Genomic DNA, 27,535 nt, shown 5'->3' with positions numbered 1-27,535 from the left:
GCAGTGGCATCTACAAAGTGGGAGCAAGCAGGAACCAGGGCAGTCACTGAAATCTCATTGGCCATCTGAAAACTGTAAGGATAAGATAGGTTAAGTTGAAACTCCAATAGCCAGGTTTCAGTAAATGTCAGACCAGTGCTTTAAAATTAATGAAAAGGAAACATGTAAAGTCTCCAAACAAGTGAAGCTTATGTGGATGTGAAAAATATTAAAAACCTCTAGTGCAAACCTGGGTGGTTTTTTTTAAATTATTCATTTAATTATTATTTTTTTTTAAGGTATTTGATTTTCTTAATTTTTCTTCCATCATCTTTATTTGGTTTATTTTGTTATTGTGTCAGAAAACCTAGATTTCTTTCTATCTTATCTGAAATGCCGTATATATTAGGTGGTCTATATTGTTCTGATGTAAATGCAAAAATATTAATAAAGAGTTCTTCAATGATAATATAATGTAGTGTAACACACACACACACACACACACACACACACACACATATGTATATGTATATATATATATATATATATATATATATATATATATATATATATATATATATATATATATATATATAAAATATGTTAATTTGGACAGCATTGAAATCATAAATAAACTATTTCATTTATTTATTATTGGTCATTGTAACAACCAAAATATTAGCTGTAAGTGCATCAGTCTATGTACATCAGATAATTAGTAACAAATCAAATAAAAACCAAAGATTGTAATTCCTTAATGCTCGTACTGGCATTCAATAGTTTTTAATTAGCAGATTAACAAGTGCCCCATCTAGCTCTCCTGCTCTTAGCGCATGTATCATTTACTTCCTGTTTTATTTTGTGATTTCCTGTTGTGTGTTGTACTCAGTGTCTTTACACTTCCTGGTCTTTGTCTGTTTTCCCGCCCTAATGTGATACACCTGTGTGTGATTGGCTTCCCGCCCCTGTGTCTACATAAACCCACTTCTCCTCCTGTTCGTGTTCGTCTTGTGTCGCCTCACCAGCCGTTTTCTACGTGTGTTTTCCCAGCGTTACCTGCATACCTGGTTCGTCCCTTTGCTTTTTTTTAAGCCCCTGCATTTCTTTATTGTTTGCCTTTGGATTGTTGATTGTCTTTTCCTGCTGTGTTTGTTTGTTGTGTGATAAATCAGAGTTAATAGTCACAAATCATGTTTACAAACCTGACAGTTTAATTAGTACCATAAAAGCACTACAGCTCATAACATTCAACTTGTGCTACAATTTTAATATCAATAGCATAATTAGTGAGTACAGTTATGTAACCTAATTAGAAGGAATACTCAAAAAGTCCATCATGATGCATAACAACATTATCTCATATTTATTGGCTACTTGGATGTAGCAGACAAAGACAATAGCTGTCATTATCACCTGTGTTATTGTGAACATAACTAAACAGCTGCATTTTTGTACATCCTAAAGAAACAGCACAACCTTGGCACTCATTGCAGAGTTAATAATGCTTCTGCAGTGTGTTCACTAGTCTGTTGCTAACTAATTCATTGTGCTACTGCTTGTTGGGGAGAAATAGCATACAGCAGATACGTGTACCCATAGCCTCCAAAAAGTACATCTTCTGAAGTCCATTTCAACCGTTTTTACTGTGCTCCATAAAATCTGTTAATCAACTGATTTGTTGAAAGCGAGCAGCTGAGACAGTGGTTTAGTGATCACTCCGATCACTGCCCCCCTCCTCAGTGTTCCAGCTGCGGCTTTATCCACCACTTTCAACTTGAGCTGCAGATCCTGTAGATCCGTGTGACTGAGCTGTGTGAAGAAGAAATCTTCATTGAACACCGGGCTGCGGCAGTTCCTGATGGTGGTGCTCTCCTGCTGCTGCAGCTTCCCGGGGGTCAGACACAGATTCACTGCACAGTTCAGGGTCTGTCGGGCAGCACCATCCCATACACCCTCTACAGACACCACACGTACTCTGACAGTGGAGAGGGAAGACTGTGGGTCGTTGAAGGTGGCGTGTTCGGCAAAGAGGCGCACTCTGCCGCGGCCTTGCAAGGGGAGGACGTGCTCCCGCTGAGACCTCTGATGACCCTGCAGGACGTCCAGTGGAAGGAGGACCGGAGAGCTTTTCTCCAAGGTTGGAGGTCCACTGGAAGAGGTGGTTAAACTCATCCCCCCCTTCTTCCGCCTCCCTCTGTCCTCCTTGCTGTCGATTAACGATGGACAAGACACTGCTCCTTTAAGACGGCCCCTGCTTGATGCGATGTAGTGGGAGAATTTGGAACTGAAGGGAGAGGAGTCACTGGAAGAAGATGTTTCTCTTTCTGTGCTCCACGTCTCAGACAGACTTTTGCATGAGAACAGTGGGAAAAACCCAGATGACATTTTCTTGGGTGGGTTTGTCTCCTTTGCCAGCTTGGGAGCTGTAGCAGGAACACTTCTATCAAACATGTAAACAGGGCATTTTGAAAGGAACAAAGACTCTTTCCTTCGAGTGTTGAGGCTCTCATATATCCCAGTCAGGCCATAACCCTCAGCAGAGAATGGTAAAGGTTTCTGTGTGGTCTTCAAAGCCACGGACTCGTCACCATTCTTTGACTTTACATAAGTGGGACTTGAAATGCTCTTAGTTATCTGTTTCAGATCCTGCAGGTACAGTGGGATTTTCTCAGTTTCTGGCAGAGGGCTTCTCTTGCAAAGCCGAGGAGGCAGGCAGAACTCTGGGATCTTGTCGGGAGTAAGGATGTTGCTGTGTAGATTCTGAGGGAAACTCGTCTTGGAAGAGAGAAAGACGTCATCCTCACTCTTTCCTATGTAGCGACTCAGCTCTAAAGGAATGCTCTCCATGCTCTCCCTGATCTTCCCAAGGACCCACATAGTTATTTTATGATGATTTAATGTGAAGTCTTTGCCACACAAATCCAAATGTTTTTCCCTTTGGCAATAGAAACAAAGCATATTATTTAGGCAAATCAAACAAATGAAGCTTGGAACACAGTAAAACACTTTAAAGAAGCAGAACAGTTCAAATTCTTCAAATTGTGAAATGAAAAATATTTCCTTTCACCTGTGAGGTTGTGATGTGTCCTCCTTGAAGACAGACCTGCATGTGTGTGACGGATGTTTCAGTGACAGATTTTAAAGCTGAGTCCGAGGCTCTGCATCACTGGTTTGTTGCCCCCGCCTGCGTCACAAAGCATCCTGTGCGCTCACATACACAAGAATGCACATAGCAGTCTATTGCGTAACTCATCGTTTCTTGGAAATTGGGTGGGTGGTGAATCGGACTCAGGAGCATCGATGTGCATTTAGTTACAATAATGTGATGTCATCCACGGAGACAGATTACATCAATACTGAAATGTGCATTTCTGTTGTTGCGTGAAAGAAAGAGGGATGAGTCACAAAGTATTGAATGTGAGCCTCCAAATCTACTGAAATATACAGCATGCACATTTAAAATACAAATTTCAAAACACAAAAATATCAATTTCACGTTTTGTCAAATGCATTTGATATCTGAGGTAAAACATTTGTTTTACGCCACTATTCAATGATGTATGACCACAGATTGAATTTATCAATAGTGAAGTGTTCAGTTGAAGTAATTTCAAATAAAACGCGTGAGGAAATATGTATTGTTGCGGTCATGATGACATGAGGATAATCTGCTTTTGAGAGAGCTGACCTCTTGTTCAAAGGCAGCACCACAGGCTTATAGAGGCACCCAGCACCTCAAAGACCCTCAGACCTTTAAACAGACACACAGCTCACCGGATGTCTATTTAACACCTTTGATTCAGAACTTACTCTCATCCAGGTCAACTCAACTAACTGCTGTTTCAAAACAATGAAGATTATTGTCAAAATGGAAACTGATAAACCTAAAAATAATATCTTGTTTTCACTAAAGCATTTTGTGATTTTTGCACTGATCTTTAAACACCAAAGATAAAGCCATAGAAATGTGACCAATACTGTAGATAGTTTTATTTATTTATTTTTTTATGATGGATGTATATCCAGACCTGAATCTTTGACACTCACTTGAGCAAATAGTCACTGCAGTTTTTGTTGTTTTTAATTCATACAGTTGTATCTCATGGAATCCCACATATTAAAATCAAACATTTCTGCGTTAACGCACTGATTTCTCTGCCACAATATAACTTTTTACTCCTTGACTATATCATATAGAAATGTAATTTTGTTATTACAATGTGTTTCTAATAATTAACACAAATTCAATTAGCATTAGACAAGAGAAAGCACTTTTTTTTTTCACTTTTCATTGCCCATGGTCTGTTTCAAAGGCCTGAATCTTGTACTAGTTGCAAATCTCGTGTCTTCAATACATTTTTCAACCACAAGAGGGCACACATGGATTAGATTTATTGCCTGGGCCCATGAATTCCCAATCTTCTCTGTTCCAATTGTTCCAATTTCCTCTTGTACTCCCGGTCACCCTCTCCTCTGTCATGGTGCTGAGTTCCACCCGCTTACTGCTGTTTCCGCTCGGCCAATCACATCGCTCGCTCGTTCCAATCTCTGCTGTCGAGTTTTTGGCGCCCAATCGGATAGCCCGCTTGTTCCAATTAGGTCACGTGACCTGGGACTTCCCAAGCACCATTGCGGCAGTTCAAATCGGCCCGCTGACGCCGCTCTATGTGTTTAAACGCATTTTTTTCTCTCATTTTAGGGAAATAACTGCGCGGAATTAAAGTTTCTGACAGACGACAGTCAGGCTGACTTTACTGTTGTGTGTTTTTAATCCGCTGTGGTGAATTAGTTGTGTAAGGATGTAAAATAATGTCGAGAATAACAGTGGAGTTATTAAATTAATATTGATTACAGTTTTATTCACATACCAACGTATAATAATATACATACACACTGTGTTGTTTAAACCAGATGGATTAAAGCTGTTAAAAGCTTTAAATTTAGCTTCTATTTACATGTTAATGCACCACATGACACTAATATTGTTATTAATATTAATAATTGGAGACTTTCTGATCAGGATCACTTCATGTGCAGTTAAAAACCTGATCACTGATCAATACATCTGCCTTCTTCTGCTTTAATTGACCTGCCGGTGTAAAAAAATATGCTGCACTTTATTATTGTGACAGATTTTATGTGTATTTATTATGAAGCACTTAAAGCAGATGTTCTGCTGGGTTCCCAAACCGTCAGAACATCCAGAAATCACTGATGCATCCAAAAGAAAACTGCATCTTCAGTGTTCCTGTTGGTTTATCTGCATCACTCTGAGGACGTCCGAACCTCAGCGGCTCAGTAAAACACATTAACACAGAGGTCAGAGGTCAACCTGATCATCGGGATCTATCAGCTGGAACATGAGGTCTGAAGGTCGGCGTAGAACATGATGGACAGGTGCTAGTTGTGGTTCCAGCAGGAATAAGTCTAAAACACAGCATGAAATACACCAACAGAAGAAAGAAATGAATCAAATCACAATCAGAATCAGCTTTATTGGCCCACTTTTTACACATAAATAAGAAATGTGACTCTGGTGAGTCTCTGCTCTGAGCGCAGTAATCAGGGAAAGAAGCAAAGAACTAAAAGTAGTAAAGAAAAAAAACAGGAACAATAAAAATAACACCAATATAAGAACACATGAACAGCAGCATTTACAGTGTGTGTGTGTAAAGTGGCTTACTGAGGGAGGAGTGGTACATTTAAAGTAGTATTATTAGTGCTGGTAGTAGTATTAGTTGTAGTGATTAATAGTACTGGTAGCAGTATTATTAGTCGTGAAAGCAAATGATAAATAATTATTATAACTGAGGAGAAGATGAGGACATCAGTCAGACTGTATAAATGCAAAAGTTAAATTCCTGACATGGAATAAGAGTTCTATTAGAAGCTGATGTTCACTGAGATGCAGATGGAGTCTAGAGGTTCTGGTTCTGGTTCTGATGCTGCACAGCTTCCTGGAGGGAAACAGTCTGTTAGTAGAGTTATGGAAATAAATCAGAGTACATGTATCCTAGTTACTATACATAAAGTGTACAAGTATATTACTACACACACAGAGTGTACATTACTACACAGAGTGTACATTACTACACACACAGAGTGTACATTACTACAGAGTGTACATTACTACACACACAGAGTGTACATTACTACACATAGTGTACATTACTACACACACAGAGTGTACATTACTACACACAGAGTGCACAAGTATATTACTACACACATAGAGTGTACATTACTACACACACAGAGTGTACATTACTACACAGAGTGTACATTACTACACAGAGTGTACATTACTACACAGAGTGTACATTACTACACATAGTGTACATTACTACACACACAGAGTGTACATTACTACACACAGAGTGCACAAGTATATTACTACACACATAGAGTGTACATTACTACACACAGAGTGCACAAGTATATTACTACACACACACAGAGTGTACATTACTACACAGAGTGTACATTACTACACACACAGAGTGTACATTACTACACAGAGTGTACATTACTGAGTGCACAAAGAGTACATGTATATCAGTAAATACAGAATACGTGTATAATTTATGTGTAATTTTAACTGTGTGTGTGTGTGTGTGTGTGTGTGTGTGTGTGTGTGTGTTTGTTTATATGTATAACGGGGCAGTGTTTTCCACGCTTATACTGTGCGCGTACCGGTACCGCCGCGCGCACGCGACGGCACCGTACCCGTTGACGTGCTTGGTTTTGGCCGTTTCCTTCCGGACCGGCCGTTTCGAACCGGCGCCGCGGCCGGGGATCGATCCGGCGACCTCCCGCTCCGCGGGCGGGCGCCGATCGCCGCTCCCCCCCGCCGCTTTTTCCCTCCTCCCCCCACCGAGAAGATTGGCGACCTGCCTTTGCGCAGCCTCAAAGATGTTTTTCTCGTGGTTAAGACATTAATGAGATAGAATTAATATTTTTGTATAGCATTATTAGCATGACAACACGGTTAAAGGTGATTACAAAAGAAAAGGAAATCTAAAGGTTAGTCAAAGTTGTTCATACAGGCAAGCACACACAAAAACCCCACCCACACTTTAGACATCTAGCCTTTGCTTAATTATAATAATTCTAGCTTATTGTTCTAATTAAAAAGTAAGAAACAACACTGATGCCTGTGTCCCTGCCAGTGTGTGCGACACAGAGGGAATATCAAGGTGATGAATACATTCAGTCTGGGGGCTCTGGACCACCCAGGGGTCAGGAGGCTTTTGTGGTAGTGAAGATCAACTTTATTACTCCAATAAAAACCCAGAGTGCTCTCTGTAATGGAGAGATAAATGACTGGGAGTCAGGGGAGGACCTTGCCTTTAACCGCTGCCACAGCTGCAATTAACGCTAACGAGAGAATGGGACATTGTTGCCAAACGCTCAAGTGCATTAGTGTGAAAACCTTTTTGTTCTGGAGCTCTCAATTCTTAAAATAATAATTAATTTATCTTTTTGGATGGAGCTTAATTGTTTAAGTTCAGTGTATAGAAGGCTATGTTAACCGTGATGTTTGAAAGGTCTAGCCCAGTATGCTATTTGCAGTTTATTCAGCCTAAGTGTAAAGATTTTAGCAGGACTCATAACAGTGGTTTTAGTACTTAATTTTGTTGCCAGTTTTTGAAAAGTGTATAAACTCTACATTAGTATACCAGTCAAATATCAGCTTATGCAGAGTGAATCTGTTTGAAGTGGTTTGTAATTCAACTAGAGCTGCACTCCATCGCTAGAAAACTTCCCTCTTTTATTCTCTACACACACATACATACAACAAAGATGTCTGTTGTTGTGTAAAGGCCTTTCGCATGCACTGGGATGCTTCAGGAGAGCATTTATTAAAAACCACATTTATACTCTATGCCTATTTGCCTTATTAGAACAGCAATAAAGGAGAAAACTGAGCCATGGCTTCATACTCACACCTAAAGGAAACATTCCGCAGTTTCTCGTAACCATCCGAGAATTAAAGAAATGAAAGCTCAAAAGAAAACAGGTGCTTTGTTAACATTCACTCTGTGTTCATGTACATTATAACTGATGTAATGCGTCTCTTCAGCCACTGGAGGCTGTAACTTCATCCTGATGCCCACCTGCCCAGGGCTAAAGGTGACCTTATAGCATTCTTTCTTCACAAGAAAAGAACAATGGAAACTTTGGCTCAGTTTTCATGGAAGTTGACTCTTTTAAACTTGCTCAGTAAGAAAAATGACTCTCAAGCACTCTTGCTGATTCAGTTCAGTTGCTCAATGTGGCAGAAAAGACTTCTGGTGCCCGACGATCAAAGATCAATCAAACAAGTCTTTGTATTCTCTACATGGTTCCCTCCCTCCAAAGCAACTTTTGTTTCAGTTTCCAAAAATAAATCATTTTCCTGCACATTGTCTTTGCTGCAGAATTTAAATTATTTTGATGATTGATATGATAATCATATAATAATTATCATAACAGGTCAACTGTACGGGACACAGTCGATGAGTCTAGCTTTTAATGTCACTTTCCTGAGAAAATGTTAAATACTTGCTGCAGTACAATACAAAATTGAGGGGATAACTCTGGCGTAGAAAAACAATTACATTTCCAAATGTATATACAGTGCCCTACATCTTCTATTTTTGCATATTAGTCACACTTAAATATTTATGTAAATGCTGATTTTAAATTATGGTTTATTAAAGAATTACTGAAAACCTATATCACCCCTGTAAAAAAGTAATTGCCCCCCCTGAACCTCACAACTGGTTGGGCCATCCTTGGCAGCAACAACTGCAGTTAAGTGTTTGTGATTGGCAAACACTTTTGCACAGCATTGTAAATATATATATTTATGTGTGTATGTATACATATATATTTAGATTAGCAGTGTTGAATTGTTTAAATTGCTTGGACATATGTTGAACAAACCAAAATGAAATGGGTACATTAAAAAGTCAGTTTAAATCCATAATACTTCTAGGCTTTTAGTCAGATTTGAGTAGTTTGATAGCAGCTTTCATTACATTTCTTGCTTATTGTCACTCTGCAGCCTTCCTTTCACTAAATGAGGCCTGTCTAGATCCAAGGCAGTTTTAGTAAGTCAAACCTTTGTAATAAGGTTTTCTCTGTAACACTGCCAATTATTATGTTTTGACATTGTGTGATGAGATTTCAAATTTCAAGTACAAACTCAGCAGGGAAAGAGCTGATGACATACTTGTTAATTTCCATTTCACTTTAATCTCTATTATTGAGGATTCAAAGGAGACCGTTTGGACACTCATTCTCTCACAAACCACTTAACCTCTGATGAAACTGCGGAAGTTTTTTGGCCTCAGAACTTCTTTGTCTTGAACTCCTCGCAGAAAGTGAGGAAGCAGGGAAGTCGGAGAGGAGAAACGTTGGGAAGGAAGCCAGACTGGATGAACCACTGACCTGTTTTGAAGTGATAATAAAGTGTAATAATGGCTAATAAGGTGTAGTAATTTGGGCCAATGAAGATAGATGGCAGATTGAAGATGGTCGGAGCTGCAGCAGAAGACCTTTCTCTGAGGATGGAGCAGAGACAATGCACTCCAGCCGGGGGGGGGGTGGAAAAAATTTGACCCTAGATCAGTAAATCATTGTGTAATTATTTAGGAGGAAAAGAAGGGGGACTAAATGAGAGAGAAATGGATGGAGGAAGGAAAGGGGAAACGGTTTTGGAGAAGTAGGAACAAAACAGCTAGAACAAGCTACATTTTAAAACAAAATAGTGTGACATTGACGACTGATAGAAGCTGCAGAGAATGAGAAAGAAGCAGGGGAAAAGTCAAACCGAACAGAGAATGTGGTACGTTATAGCGAACGAGTTATAGTAATGTGCAGTGGTCCTGAGTGACCTGTCGTTAGGACTCTCTCCCCCTGACAGCTTCTCTCTGTCTCCAGGCCTCATGCCAGTATGCTAATTCCCCTCAGATGGTCTTTTCATTGGTTGATGCTGACTCCACACGTGCCAGATGACTGCCCTCTCATCCCACTATTAAAGACCACCGTGATGGGTATGGCAAGAAGACCATTACATTAAGGTAAGAGCAGATGAAGCCGTATGCCGGCTGCCTGCTCGCAGTGAATCACAATGTACTGTTAAAATAAGTTATCACATGGACTACAACTTTACCATGCAGGCATTACAGGAAGCGCAGCAACACCCTACTTGTACAGAATGTGAGAAGCAATACATGAAAAAATATTATTATTAACAATGCAAAGACTGTCAGGAAAAATGTGGTTGGAATAGTGAACAAGAAGTGATTTCCCCTCTCTTATTACCACCAAAAATACCCTGATCTGACCTGATACCCTGACCTGTAACAACCCCACCCACTGTTAAAGTTGCTCATTGGTCAGTGGATCAGACTGTGTGGCAGGTTGTGTAACTGTGTGACCTAAATAAATGACACTTCTTTCTATATTCAAAAAAAATATCCAATTGACTTTGTGAAATTCTGTTGCAGCTTTATGGATAAATGCTATGCATAAGAAAATTCATGTATGCTGTTTTTAATCTTAAATAGTAAAACTGCAACATTTTTTTTTACTCTTCACTCAGAGTGTCAGACAGTCTGAGGTAAAAGTCAGACTTTGGATTATGTTTCAGCGCAAGCAGTAAACTAATTTTTCACTTCGCTTCTTGCGTTAACACTCGATAATGTGCAACAACACAAAACTCCATAACTATTTATTACACTGTATACTTGGATTTTTAGTTTTATTTGTACAATGCACATTTACATTTTTTAGCACATATTTTTCTATTTTTATCTATATCTATATACATTGTTTGCACTTCTTAAATTTCTAAGACTTTCAATGGGAGCAACTGTAACATATTTCTGACTCTGATTTAGGTTTATTCATGGCCCTTTGTTGTTACATCAGTATTGTAGACACATATTTCCTTAGATAAAATTTAACTGGCAATATTGTGGACTTTCATCTCACTATTTTAATCATTGACCATGTTGTGATCGTAGCTTCCTTATTTGCTTACTGGTGAGAGTTCCTGCTACTGCAAATGGTTTTTAGACTTTTGTAGGTTTTCCCATTGTAATGCAGATAAATCTGAATTTGGTATTAGGTAATGTAAAAGTTAAATTAATTCAGAGATTAAATATAATTTCTAGGCACATTAGAAATCTAAGTAACACAGACTAAAATTTCAATATACAATCCAATCTAAATTTTTCTCCACTTAAATTAAATGATGCCATTATAGTATTATTAATTTGCATATTTAATTATCCTTGAATACTCCTTTGCTATTAATTTTCAGTATACACCATATAAAAGCACATTTAATTGATCTCTTCGTAATCACAGTTTCTCATTAATTAATTAAGTGGAAAAGTCCATACTTGTTCAGATGGTGCACTTCAACCTCCATACTACAAATGAGGTTCTACAGCACCAGTCAACACGTACACATGCACATTGACAATAGAGTTGTTAATTTTTATATGACTTTTTTTTTTTTTTTACTTGAAATGATGAACAAAGACACAAACAGACACTCCAATTCCTGTTCTTCTCCCAAAATATGATTTCGTCAGTGCATTTTATTTGGATATATTTTCATTAAGAATATAGCATGTACACTCACTGGCCACTTTATTAGGTACACCTGTTCAGTTGCTTGATAACACAAATCGCTAATTAGTCAACCACGTGGCTGCAGCTCAATGCATTTAGACATGTAGACGGGATCAAGACAATTTGATGAAGTTCAAACCGAGCATCAGAATCGGCAAGAATGGGGATTTACATGACTTTGAACATGGCATGGTTGTTGTGTGTCAGACGGCCTGGTCTGAGTATTTCAGAAACTGCTGATCTACTGGGATTTTAACCACAACCATCTCTAGAGTTTACAGAGAATGGTCCAAAAAAGATAAAATATCCAGTGAGCGACAGTTGGGTGTTCAAAAATGACTTGTTGTGAGAGGTCAGAGGAGAATGGGCAGACTGGTTGGAGATGATAGAAAGACAACAGTAACTCAAATAACCACTTGATACAACCAAGGAATGTAGAATACCATCTCTGAATGCACAACATGTCCAACCTTGAAGAAGATGAGCTACAGCAGCAGAAGACCACATCGGCTGTCACTCCTGTCAGCTAAGAACAGGAAACTAAGGCTACAATTTGCACAGACTCACCAAAACTGGACAACAGAAGATTGGAAAAATGTTGCCTGGTCTGATGAGTCTCCATTTCAGCTGCGACATTCAGATGGTCAGAATTTTGTGTAAACAACATGAAAGCATGGATCCATCCTGCCTTGTATCAGCGGTTCAGGCTGGTGGTGATGGTGTAATGGTATGGAGGATATTTTCTTGGCACACTTTGGGTCCCTTACTACCAATGGAGCACCATTTAAACACCACCACCTACCTATTGTTTCTAACCATGTTAATCCCTTTATGACCACAGTGGACCATCTTCTGATGGCTACTTCCAGCAGGATCATGCACCATGTCACAAAACTCAGATAATTTCAAAATGGTTTCTTGAACATGACACTGAGTTCACTGTACTCCAACGGCCTCCACAGTCACCTGATCTCAATCCAGTAGAATCTTTGCAATGTGGTGGAACAAGAGACTGGCATTATGGATGTGCAGCCGACAAATCTGCAGCCACTGGGTGATGCTATCATGTCAATATGGACCAAAGTCTCTGAGGAAAGTTTCCAACATCTTGTTGAAAGTATGCCATGAAGAATTAAGGCAGTTTTGGAGGCAAAACAGGGTCCAACCTTTCATCAGCAAGGTGTATCTAATTAAGTGACCAGTGAGTGTAAATTACATTATATTCTGGCCTATGGAAAACAGACAAAAAGTCGTGGTATTCTGATATTTAAAATAAACACAGACACCAGCACATAAACATGTGAAATGATGAACTAAACAATTTATGTCAATTCATCTTAATTTACTTAGATATACATTGTATTTCCGAAGTTTTCAGAGCATTTCAAGTTTTCCACATTTTGTTGAGTTTTGACACCTCATTAAATGAATTCAGTACATTGTTTTCCCACATAAGTTTATACACAATAGTCCACATTGACAAAGCAAAAACTAATTTTTGGAGTGTTCTGCAAATGTATTAAAAATGAAAAACTGAAATATCCCTTTTTGAGAAGTATTTGCAAATTTGGCCGCAATAGCAGGGAATGATCCTACAGCTTGGCATGACGTTCTTTTGGATGTTGGCCCCTGTCTTTGTAGTTGGAGTGTAGATGTCTCTCCAGGACTTTTGTCCAGGACAGGTTGTCCCCAAAGCCACATTGGTTTTTTGGCAATATGGTTCAGGTCCTTGTCAGGTTAAAATATAAACCATTGGCTTAACGTGAAATCCTGAGCACTCTAGACAAGGTTATCACACAGAATTGTTCCGTATTTTCTGCATTCATCTTTACCTTCTGTTGATTAGTCTTTCAGTCCTTTTCACATGAAAGCATCCTCACACCATGATGCTGCCACCACCGTGTTTGACCTTACTATTGCATTAAAGAAGTGATGCTCTTTGCCACACATGCGGTGAAAATTGTAGCCAAATAAATCAACCTTCAGTCATCAGAACCTGAGTATATTGCTTCTTACAAGAAGTTTTTGAGGGCAGTTTGGCAAATTCCCAACAGGCTGTAGAGAACCATTCTTTGAGGAATGGCTTCTGTCTGTCCACTCTGCCATAAAGACCTGATTGGCAGACTAAAGGTTGTCTTTCTGTAATGTTCTGTAATGTTCTCCCGTCTCGACTAAGGAGCTCTGAATTACATTCATATTGACCACTGAGTTCATGGTTACCCGTCTAACCAATGCTCTTCATTTCTGATTCCTCAGTTTGGCTGGGTGAGTTTCAAACTTGTTCCATTTGAGAACAATGGAGGGTATTGTCATCTTGGGACACCTTCAGGGCAGCAGAAATTTTCTTGTATCCTCACAGATCATGCCTTATAGCTCTGCAGACTATTTTCTGGATCCTTCTGACTTTGTTTTCACTCTGACATACACCATCATCTGTTGAGACCTAATGTAGACAGGTGGGCATCTTTATTGTGATCACACTCATACTTTAGTCCCCATTGGTTTCCATTTGTCTTTAGAGAAAAGAGAAGCTAGAAAAGTGAACAGACTTCAGACAATCTCACGGAAAAAGGTTTTATGCACTCCCATCCTTGCATTCCATCCATCCATCCATCCATTATCTATACACCGCTTAATCCTCACTAGGGTCGCGGTGGGGGGCTGGAGCCTATCCCAGCTGACTCGGGCGAAGGCAGGGGACACCCTAGACAGGTCACCAGTCTGTCGCAGGGCTACATATATAGACAAACAAGCACTCACACATTCACACCTACGGGCAATTTAGAGTAATCAATTAACCTCAGCATATTTTTGGACTGTGGGAGGAAGCCGGAGTACCCGGAGAAAACCCACGCATGCACAGGGAGAACATGCAAACTCCATGCAGAAAGATCCCGGGAAAGCCGGGACGCGAACCAGGGACCTTCTTGCTGCAAGGCGAAAGTGCTAACCACTACACCACTGTGCAGCCCTCCTTGCATTCCATTTCTGCAAATTATGAAGCAATTTGACACATTTTAACTTTTAATAATGAAGTTTTTACAAAGTTAATTTGATTTCTGCTCTCCATAGTAAAGTTGTTTAACAAAGTGAATAGTTACTCTGATGTAGATTTATGTCTCCAACTATAATTGTAGTCCGATCAGCTGTGACTGAACAAGGAATCCTTGTATGGCAATTATAGGTTTAAAGAAATTAGAACAATTTTCTGTTATCTGATGTTCCCAATATATCGAATAAAGGACCACTGTCTGGAACAAAGAATAATATTTAAGTGTGTGTGTGTGTGTGTGTGTGTGTGTGTGTGTGTGTGTGTGTGTGTGTGTGTGTGTGTGTGTGTGTGTGTGTGTGTGTGTGTGTGTGTGTGTGTGTGTGTGTGTGTGTGTGTGTGTGTGTGTGTGTGTGTGTGTGTGTGTGTGTGTGTGTGTGTGTGTGTGTGTGAGATGAATTAAGCTGCTCATCATGATGGCCTGCTCTTGCTGATCATTAAGAGAAACGCATGTAGAATTTGCCACCCTGGCCCCTATGAAGTGTGGGTAATTACCACTAATGTATCATCGTCTATTCAGGGCCGTAACGTTACGTTTCAGAGGGCTGACAGTGAAACACCTCTGACCTAAATGTTTTATTCATTCCTAAGACTCCGATTATTCATTTTAAACTCATATTTCACAATGAACACTTTTCCATGAATTAAGAGTTCTTTCATATTAATGTCAGGTACACTCTTATCAGCACTATAATATTTCATATGGTGTCGTTCAAAAGAGAAATGTCAGCTTTACAAACAGAGATTTGTGATAATTGATGCCCAGGTCAACTTTTTGCGCAGGCTGATAAGTTCTTGAATTTTATTGTTGCTATTAGTCATCAAATTTTCCAACAGCATTTATTAATTTTTTATTTAAATTGGCTTCATTTCTGCATCGATCTTTGGGAAACACTGTGTGGCATTTTAGCTTCTAATAAGAACGGCTGTGTTGATGTCAATAGTCCAAAAAACTCTTCAGGCTTTTTGTTGTCACTTTTGCAGTCTGACATATTTGGAGAAGAGTCACCAGCGCATCATCTACTGGAAAACTAGATTTTGTTTCTCTGTATTTCTATTCTTTTGTTCACAATATTTTTAAATTTAACCTTACCAATATTGTAAGCAGAAACAACAGACTGTAATTGTTTCAGAATGTAGATTATGTTTTCTGTGGTTTTTATATTGAGACATGACATTAACACAAACCAGTCATTACTAAATGTATATAGCAATTTTTTCTGAGATGCTGTTTGATTGCATTCAACTCCTGATTCAGTTTCTTATCTGGAGAAAGAATTTAGTCTGATATATCCTATACTGATCTTTTTTTCTCTGAAAGTGAGGAGCTGTATACACTGACTCGCTTCTTTTAAGGAGTGAAAGAAATTACATTTTTTTTGTAAAAATATTAATAAATATTGTCTACTATTTACCTTTTAGTTTTTATATTTTTTGTTAAAAAAAATAGTTCTAAAGTTTGTCCAGAATGTGCATAGTACAAATAATATCAAAAAACAGCTTTGCTGTTTCTATTAGAATTATATTAAATCTGACGTTTTGTTGAAATACATAAAGTCCCAAGTTATATTTCTTATTGCCCTAACACAGAAATCACACAACCAGATGTAAGATGTGATCTAGAATGGATCCTGCATACCAACACTGCTCCAAAAATAAGAGCATCATTTATTTGGTTTTGATCTTGAGACTGAAAACCATTTAACATACACTGTTAACTGCTTTGACACAACCAGCACCTTATAAAATTAAGCTGCGCATATCCCCCTGTTACCCAGCACGTAAACGCATGTGCATATTAGGAGACCTCATGTGATATTATGATTCCAGAGGCATCTAACTCCGGTGTTGTGAAGACAGAGGATCATGGAGGGTAGTAATGGCTGCATTATTACTCCTCTTATTGTGTCTTAATTAGTGGCATTTAATTATGCACTAATGCAGTGAGGGCTATTAAAGACATTGAGGCCTGCTGATCAGGGAATTAAAGTGACGCGTGTGCACACACACACACGCACACACACACACCTCTACAGGCACACTTTTCACACAGCACAGACACTTGTCGTGCCGTAGAAATCTCAGTTCCCTGTAACTAGGAATTACAGACACCCTGCAGAGAAAGTGTGTGTTTAAATGAGATCAAAAGTAAAGAAAAGGCGGTGTAGTAGAGAAAACTGCAAAGAACCACTAAAAACAGCTTTAAAAAGAAAGGAATAAAATGTAGAAGAAAGGAAGAAGTAAGGAAACGATGAGGGTAATCACGATTATGTGGATTCTGCTCGTTAGCAATGACACCCAAATAGGTTTTAATTTTTCACTCCCACGCCTCTCCTCCACTGGTGCATCTCAATTATTTGTTCAGAGGCTGGTGTGACAATAGTGTCGGCTGTGGGAGCCTTTGGGATGCTAAACAGGGGACAGGAGGTTAAATATAAGTCATTTTCAGTGGGCTGAACCTGGTGCTTTGTGCTTCTAGAGAGGACAAGCTTCAAAGCTTCATTTAAACAGAGCAAACAAAAGAGCAAACTTGATCCGATCTCCCTGTCTGCTTTTGAAGTTGTGGAGCTGCAGTCCAGTGTCGACTGCTCATATCCATCTTATGAACATCATACGGGTCTGTCCTGGACACCAACATGCATCAGCACATACACCCACTCCAGATGTGATTCATGTCTTAATATGCACACGATTGTGATTCATGGAAGGTGACAGCTTGGCTTCAGTCTAATTATCTTTGTGAGTCAAGTTTCCCTCAGACAATTTTTTTTCTTATGTATCTTTTGACTTTGATCAAATCACGTCATACTCAAAATATGAGAATGAAAAATACAACATTTACAGTACAGACTTTGCCTGTGATTAATCATAATTAAGATTTCAAGCAGAGTTTTAAATATAGAGTCAAGACTCCAAGTGCCATGTCATTATGAGTCAGTAAAAACTGCCTGAATATTGCATAATCACGGGTCTATGACTCATTTTCCAATTGTTACAGCCAAATTGTAAATTAAAAGAAATTAATAGATGTAATTAAAATAAGGATATGTTGCATATAAAATAGTAGTAATAATAAAAGAATAATTAATTATGCATTTAGTGGAGCAACTGGTGTGCAGAGTGTGTAGTTATCACTTCTTGTTGTAGAGGATGACATGAGCAGCACGGATGAAAATATTTAATAATGTTGGGTAGAGAAGTGATTTTAACGCACACTAAAATCAGGAAAGTCTCATATTTAAAGTTAAGACACTCATGCTGTAGTGAACGGCTCCAAAGGAAAATCATGCTGGAGTCTAATTGAATGTTTCTTATTTGCTTCTTCAGTCATGGTGTGCAAATATAGTGACTCGAAAAATCCAATTAAAGGAATGTTTAAATAAGTACAACACCAAGGATTCGGTTTTAAGTTCTTTATAAATATCTTCAGATAAATAGTGTTATAATACAAGCATAACATTTTCAATGCACGGCTAAGTAACACACAAAAAAGTGCAACAGGCCTAATTAAAAAATTAACATGAAGGCCTACTTGTCTTTAGTCGATAGGCCTGAAACTAGATTAAAATAAAAAAATAACAGCAAAAAATAATAACAGTTGTTGGATTGTATTTGGAAAGAATTTCAGGCTGTTTGCCTCTTAAACTTTCTTTGGGTTTAGCGTTTCTTCTTGTCTGATTGTATTTATCAGTGCCACATTACAGTATGTGGTAAATGCCCTCACAAAGTGTGCAAATAAATTATGATTTCAATCAACATGGGTCTAATGAAAAATTCATTACACAGCACAATATTAGCCTTGGTTTTACAGCCTTCCTACAGCTGCACGCAACTTAAAATGTGACGTCTCTCATAGGCCTGGTCTGTCTTGTTTTATGTAATTACAATGTCTGTCTTGTTTGTGTTACTTTTCCAAAAAAAAATTAGTAATAATAATAACCCGTAATTTACCCAGTTAAGAAAGAAGGAGGGCCGGGTGTAGAGGGTTGCCTTTCCCCTCCAGCAGATCGCTTTTCTCCATCACTGAGGGCGGTGAGCAGAGCTGTGCCGGGCCGGACTGCAGCCCCGTCAGACCCGGGACAGGACCCAGGGACGGGGTGGGTTTTATTGGCACGGGAACGGCGGGCAGGGTCTGCCCGTTGGCGTTGTGGTACAGGCCTTTTGCTGACACACTGAAGGGCGCATATTCGGATGATGCTGGCACCGGCACGCCACCCATGGACTCCGACAGCATACCGACGTGCGGCCACATGGAGTTGACCACGCTGCTGAGCTGCGGGGGCACCGGATAACCCAGGTGGTGCATGACCGAGGTTAGAGGGAGCCCGCTGGCCACCACACCCTTGTAGTCCCGTCCTATAATGTTCTCAATGGCGAACGGGTGTTTAAACCCGCCGGGCTGCGCGCAAGCAATGCCCCCGTAACCCTGGAAGTGAGGCAGCCGACCCACGCTCGCCGGGGCCGCGGAGTGGTCGTGGTGGCCCGATGCTGTGCCCAACTTGCTCCCCGGGTGGTGGTGGTGGTGGTGATGGTGGAAGTAATGCATCATCGGGGAGCTCTTGCAGGCCATATGCTCGGCACGCAGCACCTTGAAGCGCTTCCGTCTCCTCAGGAAGCTGCCGTTTTCGAACATGTCACCACAGTCCGGATGCAGAGCCCAGAAGCTGCCTTTCCCTGGCTGGTCAGGCCGCCGTGGGATCTTGATAAAGCAGTCGTTGAAAGAGAGGTTGTGGCGCAGGGAATTCTGCCACCTCTGGGTATTCTCTCGATAGTATGGGAACCGATCCATGATGAACTTGTAAATGTCACTCAGAGGCAGCATCTTGTCGCCTGAGTTCTGGATAGCCATCGCTGTCAATGATATGTAGGAGTATGGAGGCTTCTGGTCGCTGTAAGAGTTCTTCCCAGGACGGGGCATAACTGGTTACTGGTTTTCTTGAAGTTTCACTTGTTAAATAAAACAGTTGTTGGAGGTAAATTCTAAATGCTTTGTTTTACAAAGTTAACTTGACAGTCTCCATCTGACTGATCTGTTCCAAAGTTCTGTGCCATCAGATTAGCTTACCTGCGTTATATCGATTAATACAGAGTAACAAAGGGGCCCCGCTGTTGTCTGGTAAGATCCTTGAGAGGCTCTTGAATCCGAATGAAGTTTCTTGGTCTGCCTCTTCTCCAAATTAGGCTCTTGAAGTTGTGCGTAAAAGTCAGTCTCCGTGCGTAAAAGTTGAGATTTCCTCCTCTGAGTTTCCCTTGTTTCCGTGCCGATAGAAGGAAATGAGAGAGCCTGTCTGCTGTCTGCGTGTGGCTCCTCTCCTCCTTGTGTGATGCTCCCATTCGCAGAGAGCCGTTTTTGTAAGACCCCCGCAGGTCGCCGGCTCTATTATCTATTATCCAGACACTTAGGGGACACGTCAGGAGAGAGCAGAGTGTGTGTGTGTGTGTGTGTGTGTGTGTGTGTGTGTGTGTGTGTGTGTGTGTGTGTGTGTGTGTGTGTGTGTGTGTGTGTGCGCGCGAGAGAGAGAGAGAGAGACAGACAAGAGGGTACAGAAATGAATAAAAATGAGGGGAGGTCTGTTCAGCGCACACGTTCGCTTCTAATCTGCTGTTTGCCAATCGAAGAGCAACGCGTAAAAAACAGGGACAGAACCGAACCAGAGCGACAGATTCCAACCACTGAACTGTGTTTAAAGTGTCGTATCCTTTAAATATCTTGCAGCAAGAAAAATCCCCATCATCCCCACAAGTGCTTCTCCGTAGATGGCCCTGACCTTTGACCTTTTCAAAAGTTTGACCATAATACCAAATATGCTGTAATATTGTGGTACCAGGGTCCTTGTCCTTTGCAGTGTCATGTCTGAGCATACGTGAATGAAATATTAGACTGTGAATTCAAATCCAACTCCTTTCACTTGAGGAAATGAATAGTAAAGAATGGAATATATATATACAGCCTGGTTGTTAAATTTGCTCGATTGCACTTTCAGACTTTGCAAACAATAAATCATGTCTTCCTTTGCGCACAATCATCAGTGCGCTACTCCTCTGCTCTCAGTTACATACACAACTGAACTGAAAACACGCACACACACACACACACACACACACACACACTGGGGGAGAGAGAGAGAGGCGCTGTTGTTGATTAATTGCTGAGAGGGGAGTCCAGCGGCTGTCTGTCTGTTCAAACACTCTCTGGTGAGTCCTACAAGGATGTAAACAAACTTCATCCCCTGCTCTGAATTCTGTTCAGCGGAGAACAACAAAAGCTGCTCCCCTTCCCCGTATATTTCTTTCCTCTGGCCAGGTGTCATGACTGGGTCCTTGACGGCTCCTGTCTTCCTCGGTGCCCCGGTGGGCCCTCGAATACATTACAATAATTAAGCCTTCCGTGATTTAGCCTCCTAGGAGAGAAGTCCAACAATGTAATTAAGGGCAAGCTCGCTGTATTGGGTATGAATATTCAAAACTGTGTCAATTAATTAGCCGGTGTGTCTCTCCCGTTATGTCTCGGTCCTTAAAGCCCACTCAAAAGGTCAGTGGCGTCAACGGAGAGCATATTTTAAAGACGTCGCGTAATTGTAAGGAAAATCACCTTTTAGTGCCACTTGGCTCGACAGAGAGTGAATATGTATATATTCATTAAATAAAGGCAGCAGTTGTTGTTGTTGTCTAGTGTTTTTTTCTGTTTTCTTTGCATAAAACTCTTTTCTAGGCGCTTGAAAAATGAGATTTGAAACTCTGAGGCCCTCCGAGGCCGACGCGCGTAAAAGCATCCTCTTAAAACGCCCGGGAAAGATCAATATTAAATCTGTTTTCACAAAGGGGGCCGTTAAATAGACACCGTGGCTGATCTGCATAACAAAATTAATTAGGTAGTCTTTGTCTTCGCCCGCACCCAACTCCTGGACAAATAACTAGTTGTAAAGCGCACCTTCTGGGCATATGGAACATATGCTGGAATTATCCTTAATTGACTAATTACATAAATTACTCATTAAGTTTACAGCACATCAATTATAAAAGATGTATCAATTAATTTTGCATAAATTACAAGCGGGACGCTGCACGAAGAGGGCGGCGGAGGGAATGAGGGTCGCCAGGAGGGGGTCTCCTCCAAGGTGGAGACTTTCTGTTTGTGTACGTGTGTGCGCGCACGTTGGGGCGCGTGTGAGTGACGGTCGTCTGTTTGTTTCCACTCTCTAATAATTATTTGTTCAGCTTAAGGGCAAAGATATTCTTTCTCTGTCTCCCATTCGCAAAGGGAAAGTGTAGGGGTAATGGCAATTATACTAATAATAATAATCTTAAAGACCTCTCTCCAAGTCATAAGGGGCGCATCGTCGCGGAGAGAGCCATTAAAATCAATTAGCGAGGCCTATTGTTTTCAATGGAAAATTAAACCGGTTTAGGACTGTAGCGCAGACGCTGTAAGGCGTGCTCGTGTAATGGGGAATTATTTAGAGGCAAAACACGACAGATCTTTCAGTTTGCCAATAAAAGAGCGAGCAAGCTGGAGCGTTCATGGATCAAAGCTGCAGCGTGTCTGCCTGTTGCCTTCAAGAGGCATTTCAGGTAAAACCATCCTCCTTCACAGCGCAGACTTCCTACAGAAATAACAATTAAAATCTTTTGGTCTTTTTTCTCATACAGATTGAATAATTTCACACCACAAACCAGTGCAACTTATATTTAAATTAATATTTAACTTGCATCATGTTGCACAAGGGATTTTATAGGGGATCCAAAACAACAGATGTGCATTATGGATTTTTTTAAAAATAGTGTTGTAATGCTGTTGTATTGAACTACACTGTGTTGTAAAGTGATTCTTTAATTTTGTCATACCAGACAGATTTTTTTTTTGTATTTTTTTTATTTTTTTGTGCTTTACTCATGCTGAAGAATAGAGCCCACACACTGCACTGATACTTTAGTATTGACTTTATGTAGGCAACAATTGTGTTTCTTAACTGTCAGCTGGGCTGGTCCAACATCTGCAGGTTTGCCAGGAAAAAAAAAAACGTATTGAATTATTATGAAAAGCAGTTTGGCACTTACCGAAGGAACAGTTTGTTACTGCTGTCAGTGCAGATGGGTTTAAACAGGCTGGATCTGAGCAGCAACATGGTTTATAAACTTTAAAGCTGCCAAGGTATGGGTTCTTTTCATTTTTTATTTTTTTTGCTCATTTGTTCTCCTTCTTTGTCTCTGCTAGTCTCTTCACTTTTGAAATCACACAAAAAACATCACCAGAAACACTAACTAGACACTTGACCAGACAGAGTGTATGAGGTAAAGTAAATTAAAAAGCTGTAATGGAATGTGAGAAGTAACAGAAAATTAACATACAGCATTAAAGAAATAAAAGTAGTTTAATGCTGTGATGAAAGTAACACAACATTTACCAACAAGGTCCTCACACAGTCCATCATAATTCACACACTTCTTCTGTGACGGTTGCCACTGTGTGTTTAATTTTCAGAGGCTTTAATGAAAGTCTGAAGTTCACGTTTTGACCCCTAAATGTCCACAGTGGCTGTGTTAATATAACCTTAACAAATGTGAGGGATTTGTAGCCTGCACCAACAACAGGCTCATATGTTTTGACTAACCAACCACGTCGACCACACTGACCTTCTCTCAGTTGCCTCTTCTTTGGATGATATTCAAACTGAAGCCCTCTTACCTTTTTTCAGTCCCAATAGCAAACCTGAAACATATTTGCTTGCTTTCCTAAACTGTCTTTAGTCCACGTAGCTGTGAGGCTTCGTCCGCCTCACGTTCTTTTTCTGACTCCCAGGTTATTGTTCATATTTTTATAGATATCAGAGTATTCATAAAAGTTGCTCTGATGATTCTGCAATAAACTGCAACTACACACTGATGTCTGTTCCTTCTAATCAGCAGTCAGTCCAGGCTGTTACCTGCAGCCATTCATCAATATGAGAAGCCACACAAAAGCTCATTTCAAATGTCAAAGAAAAATCTTACGTCTGTGTGACCGAAACTTTAACTCCTCAGGTATTTTGCTTTTTATTTCTTAGCTTCTTATCATCATCCATAACTAACCAGCTGAAAACATTTTTAGCACTACAGCAGTTATGTAACTTAACTAAAAAAATCTGGAAAAACCCATCTGTTTTTGGTTTAAGTTCATTTGAGGAGCTTTCTATATGATATAAAGTCAACACTGACGAATCACTTACACCGTTGAATGTGTCTCTAAGCTGCAGTTGAAGTAAAGTACATTTTTGAATGAATCTCATTTATCCTTCTGCTTTGGTGATGTAATTTTACTTTTGTGGATTTTACCACCTAGAAATTACATGTTGACCATTTAAACTCATATTCTAATTTCAGCAAAAACGAGAAAATCGGGTTTCCTGCTCCTATTTGAAATTGTGACGTCCAAATGTCTTCAATTTTTTTTTCTGCTGCACGTCAACTGTTATTTTCTTCAGGTAGGATTACAGAGTTAAGAAAACATAAGCAGCTGACAAAGTTATGTTTTATGCTTCAGGTTTGGGTAAAGTAGATACTTAAGTTTAGAATATGGAAAACATCTGGTTGACTTTCCTTAAAATGAATATGCAGCACAATATTCATTTGAGAGGACTCAAATAATGTAACTACTTCTAACTTAATCTAATGTTAGTAATATAACTTGTTAACTTAATTTGGTTAAACTTAATTTAATTGTGTGTTACCAATTTAAGCTATTTATATAAGTTGGTCCAAAAATTGTAGAAAACAAAAGAGATAGATTCTTCCCAATTTCTTTGCTTTGCCTGTTAAGTGTTTTAATTTAACAAGTTAAAGCTTATTTTTAAGGGAATTTAGAAAAGATATTTTGAAATAAACTCCATCTGCAACAAAAACTATTTTGGGAAATTGACCACAAATTGTGATCAAGTGCTTTGCTGCACCAATTTCCAGCAATTTGTGGAGACACATTTCACAGAAAGTACAGTGTATACTTTGTTTAAAAAAGAGTGAGAGAGAGAGAGAGAGACAGTAGTGTCACTTACTTCTCTCTCGGTATTACTTAGATAATCAATAAGTGTTTTATTTTAAAGATTGTGACTGGAAGTCATATTGATTCTGTCTGGCTAGATTCTGGTATGAGACCTTTGTGCAGTGACAGCGTACTAATGCCGCCTCCACTTAGAGCAGAATATTTCTGCCTTCACCGCAAATGACAAATCATGATGCTCATACAGGTGATTATATTGCCTGTACTGCATTAAAAATGTTACACTACATGAGTTCAAAAAAATATTGAGCTAGTGATAAAGGCACGCCCACACATGAAAACAGCTGTGCTAGTTTTGGGGGCTTATGTCCAATAATCTGCGTGTCAGTATTTTGTCCTTGTATGACCTCTTTGCTGATTTTTGATGATCTTCTCACTCTTACTGTTTTCTGGGTCACAACGTAGATCAGACATTCGTCCAGCTCACCACATTTTCACTGTTGAGTCCGACGCATTCTCACGGCTGGATCACCAACATGTGTGCCAAAGTACCCTGTTCACAGCATGTAGGTGAGTTTTTATATGTTGTCATTAATATTGTGACTGTGTCCTAAAGAGGAAAGCCGTGTCAAAATCTAAATGTAACACTAAGGATTTTTCATTTAAATAATGCTCACCTTGATAAAGTTGTTTAGTCTAATTATTACAAACTAAATGAGTCACTGGGGACCAACATTTAGAGGCACTGTTTGGTAGATATAGACTGAAAATGCACATTGGGGCGGTTAGTCGGGTGCCAGTAGGGTCCCAACACATTTTTGTTAGTTATCCAGCTATGCACGTGATGTTAATCCTCTAAAAATACTAAAAAAAACCTAAAAAGTGTACTTTCTGAGCTCAACAAAAGTGTTTTGAGTTTTGACAACTTCTAAGGAAATTATGTTAAATTTTCCAACTACACTGACTCAGAAGAATTAGTTTATCCTCTAAAATCAAGGGTATTTTAAAATATTAGTCCTGTCAGAAACTGTCCAAGCAAATTTAGATAGAGGATGGGACTTGGAATCTTGAACCCAGCACGAAGAAAAATCAAGTTATCAAACCAATTTCAAGATACCTCAACTTGAATGTAGCTTTACATCAACAACGCAGAAATTTAGGTTTCATTTACACACAAAAAGAAGTTGGTGCAATTACTGGCATTATTATGCGAACCCAGCTCGTTACAAGGATGTTTGTAACTTAAAAGGTTTAACAGACAGACTAAAAAAGTTAGAAAATCTGGCTGCACAGGGTGCCAGAAAAAATGTGTTAAAAATGGTGAAATACTCTAATGTACAAAAAACATAAAAACAGTTAAAAAAATAAATAAAATAAAAAATAACAGCAATATAAATAATTTGAGTAATTCATATGAATAATGGTTTAAATCAAATAATAGCAAGTGTCTGTAAAATATCAACATTTTTTGCTGAAAAGTTTTTTTAAAAAATCAGTAAATTAGATTTTTTTATTTTTCAGCCCCACATTTAATTAAGTTATGTAAACAGATAGTTAAAAAAACATGAAAATCTGGCAGCATGGTTGATATGAAAAGTACGTTAAAAACTTTCATGGTCAAACATTTTAAAGAAACAAAATGCCATTAATAAAAGTACATTATTAACTGTTTTGGCCCATTTTTGTTTGTTTGTGGGTTTTTTTTGTTGTTTTGCTTTTTTTAACATCAATCTATAAATTAATACTTATTTTCTGTGACTTTATTATTTAATAACTGCTGTTTAACAAAACGGTGAATCTGTAACATAACAGTAATTTAAAAAAAAAAAAAAACAGGTAAAAACTGTTAAAATGTGTTAATGTTCGACACTTTAGAGAGATAAACTGTTTTAAAAATATAGCAAAAAATAGAGAAGAACTGGCCGAATGAAAAATGTGTTAAAAAACTGCACTGTAATGTTCAAAAAATGAAAGTGAAAATACCAGAAATAATACACATTATTTCAGTAAATAATATACATAAATATTCTTTTAAATAATGGCAAATATCTGTAAAATAAGAATATTTTTGGCTCATTAAAATACTGAAAAAATATTGTGTAATTTTACAATCTATTGTTTCAAAAGAACAAAATATAATTTACAGAAGTACAGATTTTTGACTTGGACATTATTCACAGGTTTGGCCTGGCTTTTTGAGGCTGACATGTAAATGACTTAGTTGTTTTCAGTAATTTTACTGGCTATTATCTGTAATTTGTAACAAAAGAGGAAAAATCTACAAGACTTTAAAAAATTGTAAAACAAAAACAAACAAGAAAAAAAATCTGCTGGGGGTGCCAGAAAAATACTTTTAAATATAATTATTGAAGAAATACAGCTTTGTTTTATTTTTTAAAAATATAATTTTGTGGACATTGAAAAGGAATGGAAAACCATTAAAGTACATTATTTACAGATCTGTTTTTAAATAGTAAATGAATACTTTCTTATAAAGATTTTACTGATTTTTTTAATTTGTAATTTACCAAAAACAGGGAAGATAGACAGACAGACAGAGACGGATAGATAGATAGATAGATAGATAGATAGATAGATAGATAGATAGATAGATAGATAGATAGATAGATAGATAGATAGATAGTGAGGTAACTGGTTAACTAAAGTGCTTCTGGTCACCACACAGCAGAAAGGTGTTGCGGTGCTCTTCCGTGCTGCACTGGTTTGATCATATTGCGGTATTTTTTCTCTCCCCCTCCGTGCACAGAAAGCGTGAATGTGCTGAAAACCAACACCGAAGCCAACTGGCAGTCAAAGGGTGTCTCCACGACGCACACGGAGCTCCACTATTTGTCATTCACCAGCTCCAGTCGGGGAGGCGGCGGTGGGTGGGTGGGGACGGA

General features: G+C 39.0%; 2 protein-coding genes and 1 long non-coding RNA gene across 3 annotated transcripts; 1 reads left to right on the top strand and 2 right to left on the bottom strand.

Moving 5' to 3' along the window:
- Window positions 1-895: 895 nt before the first annotated feature.
- Window positions 896-2,913, bottom strand: LOC111575568 (C2 calcium-dependent domain-containing protein 4C). Its single transcript, XM_023280783.3, has one exon. The coding sequence runs from the start codon at window positions 2,854-2,856 to the stop codon at window positions 1,642-1,644; it is 1,215 nt and encodes a 404-aa protein (XP_023136551.1). The 5' UTR covers window positions 2,857-2,913; the 3' UTR covers window positions 896-1,641.
- Window positions 944-27,516, top strand: LOC129349134 (uncharacterized). The gene is made up of 4 exons (XR_008602001.1): window positions 944-1,046; window positions 9,907-10,046; window positions 25,098-25,202; window positions 27,400-27,516. It is a non-coding gene; the product is annotated as an uncharacterized LOC129349134 (long non-coding RNA).
- On the bottom strand, window positions 18,058-20,000 carry foxb2 (forkhead box B2). Its single transcript, XM_023280788.3, has one exon. The coding sequence runs from the start codon at window positions 19,575-19,577 to the stop codon at window positions 18,615-18,617; it is 963 nt and encodes a 320-aa protein (XP_023136556.1). The 5' UTR covers window positions 19,578-20,000; the 3' UTR covers window positions 18,058-18,614.
- Window positions 27,517-27,535: the final 19 nt, after the last annotated feature.

The sequence above is a fragment of the Amphiprion ocellaris genome, chromosome 6 (assembly GCF_022539595.1).
Source record: "Amphiprion ocellaris isolate individual 3 ecotype Okinawa chromosome 6, ASM2253959v1, whole genome shotgun sequence".
NCBI lineage: Eukaryota > Metazoa > Chordata > Actinopteri > Pomacentridae > Amphiprion > Amphiprion ocellaris.
The sequence above is the reverse complement of the archived record's forward strand: the minus strand, read 5'-3'. Positions and strand labels throughout refer to the sequence as shown.

Coding starts and splice junctions, on each gene's coding strand:
- LOC111575568 (XM_023280783.3), bottom strand. CDS start 2,856: ATGTGGGTCCTTGGGAAGATCAGGGAGAGCATGGAGAGCATTCCTTTA.
- foxb2 (XM_023280788.3), bottom strand. CDS start 19,577: ATGCCCCGTCCTGGGAAGAACTCTTACAGCGACCAGAAGCCTCCATAC.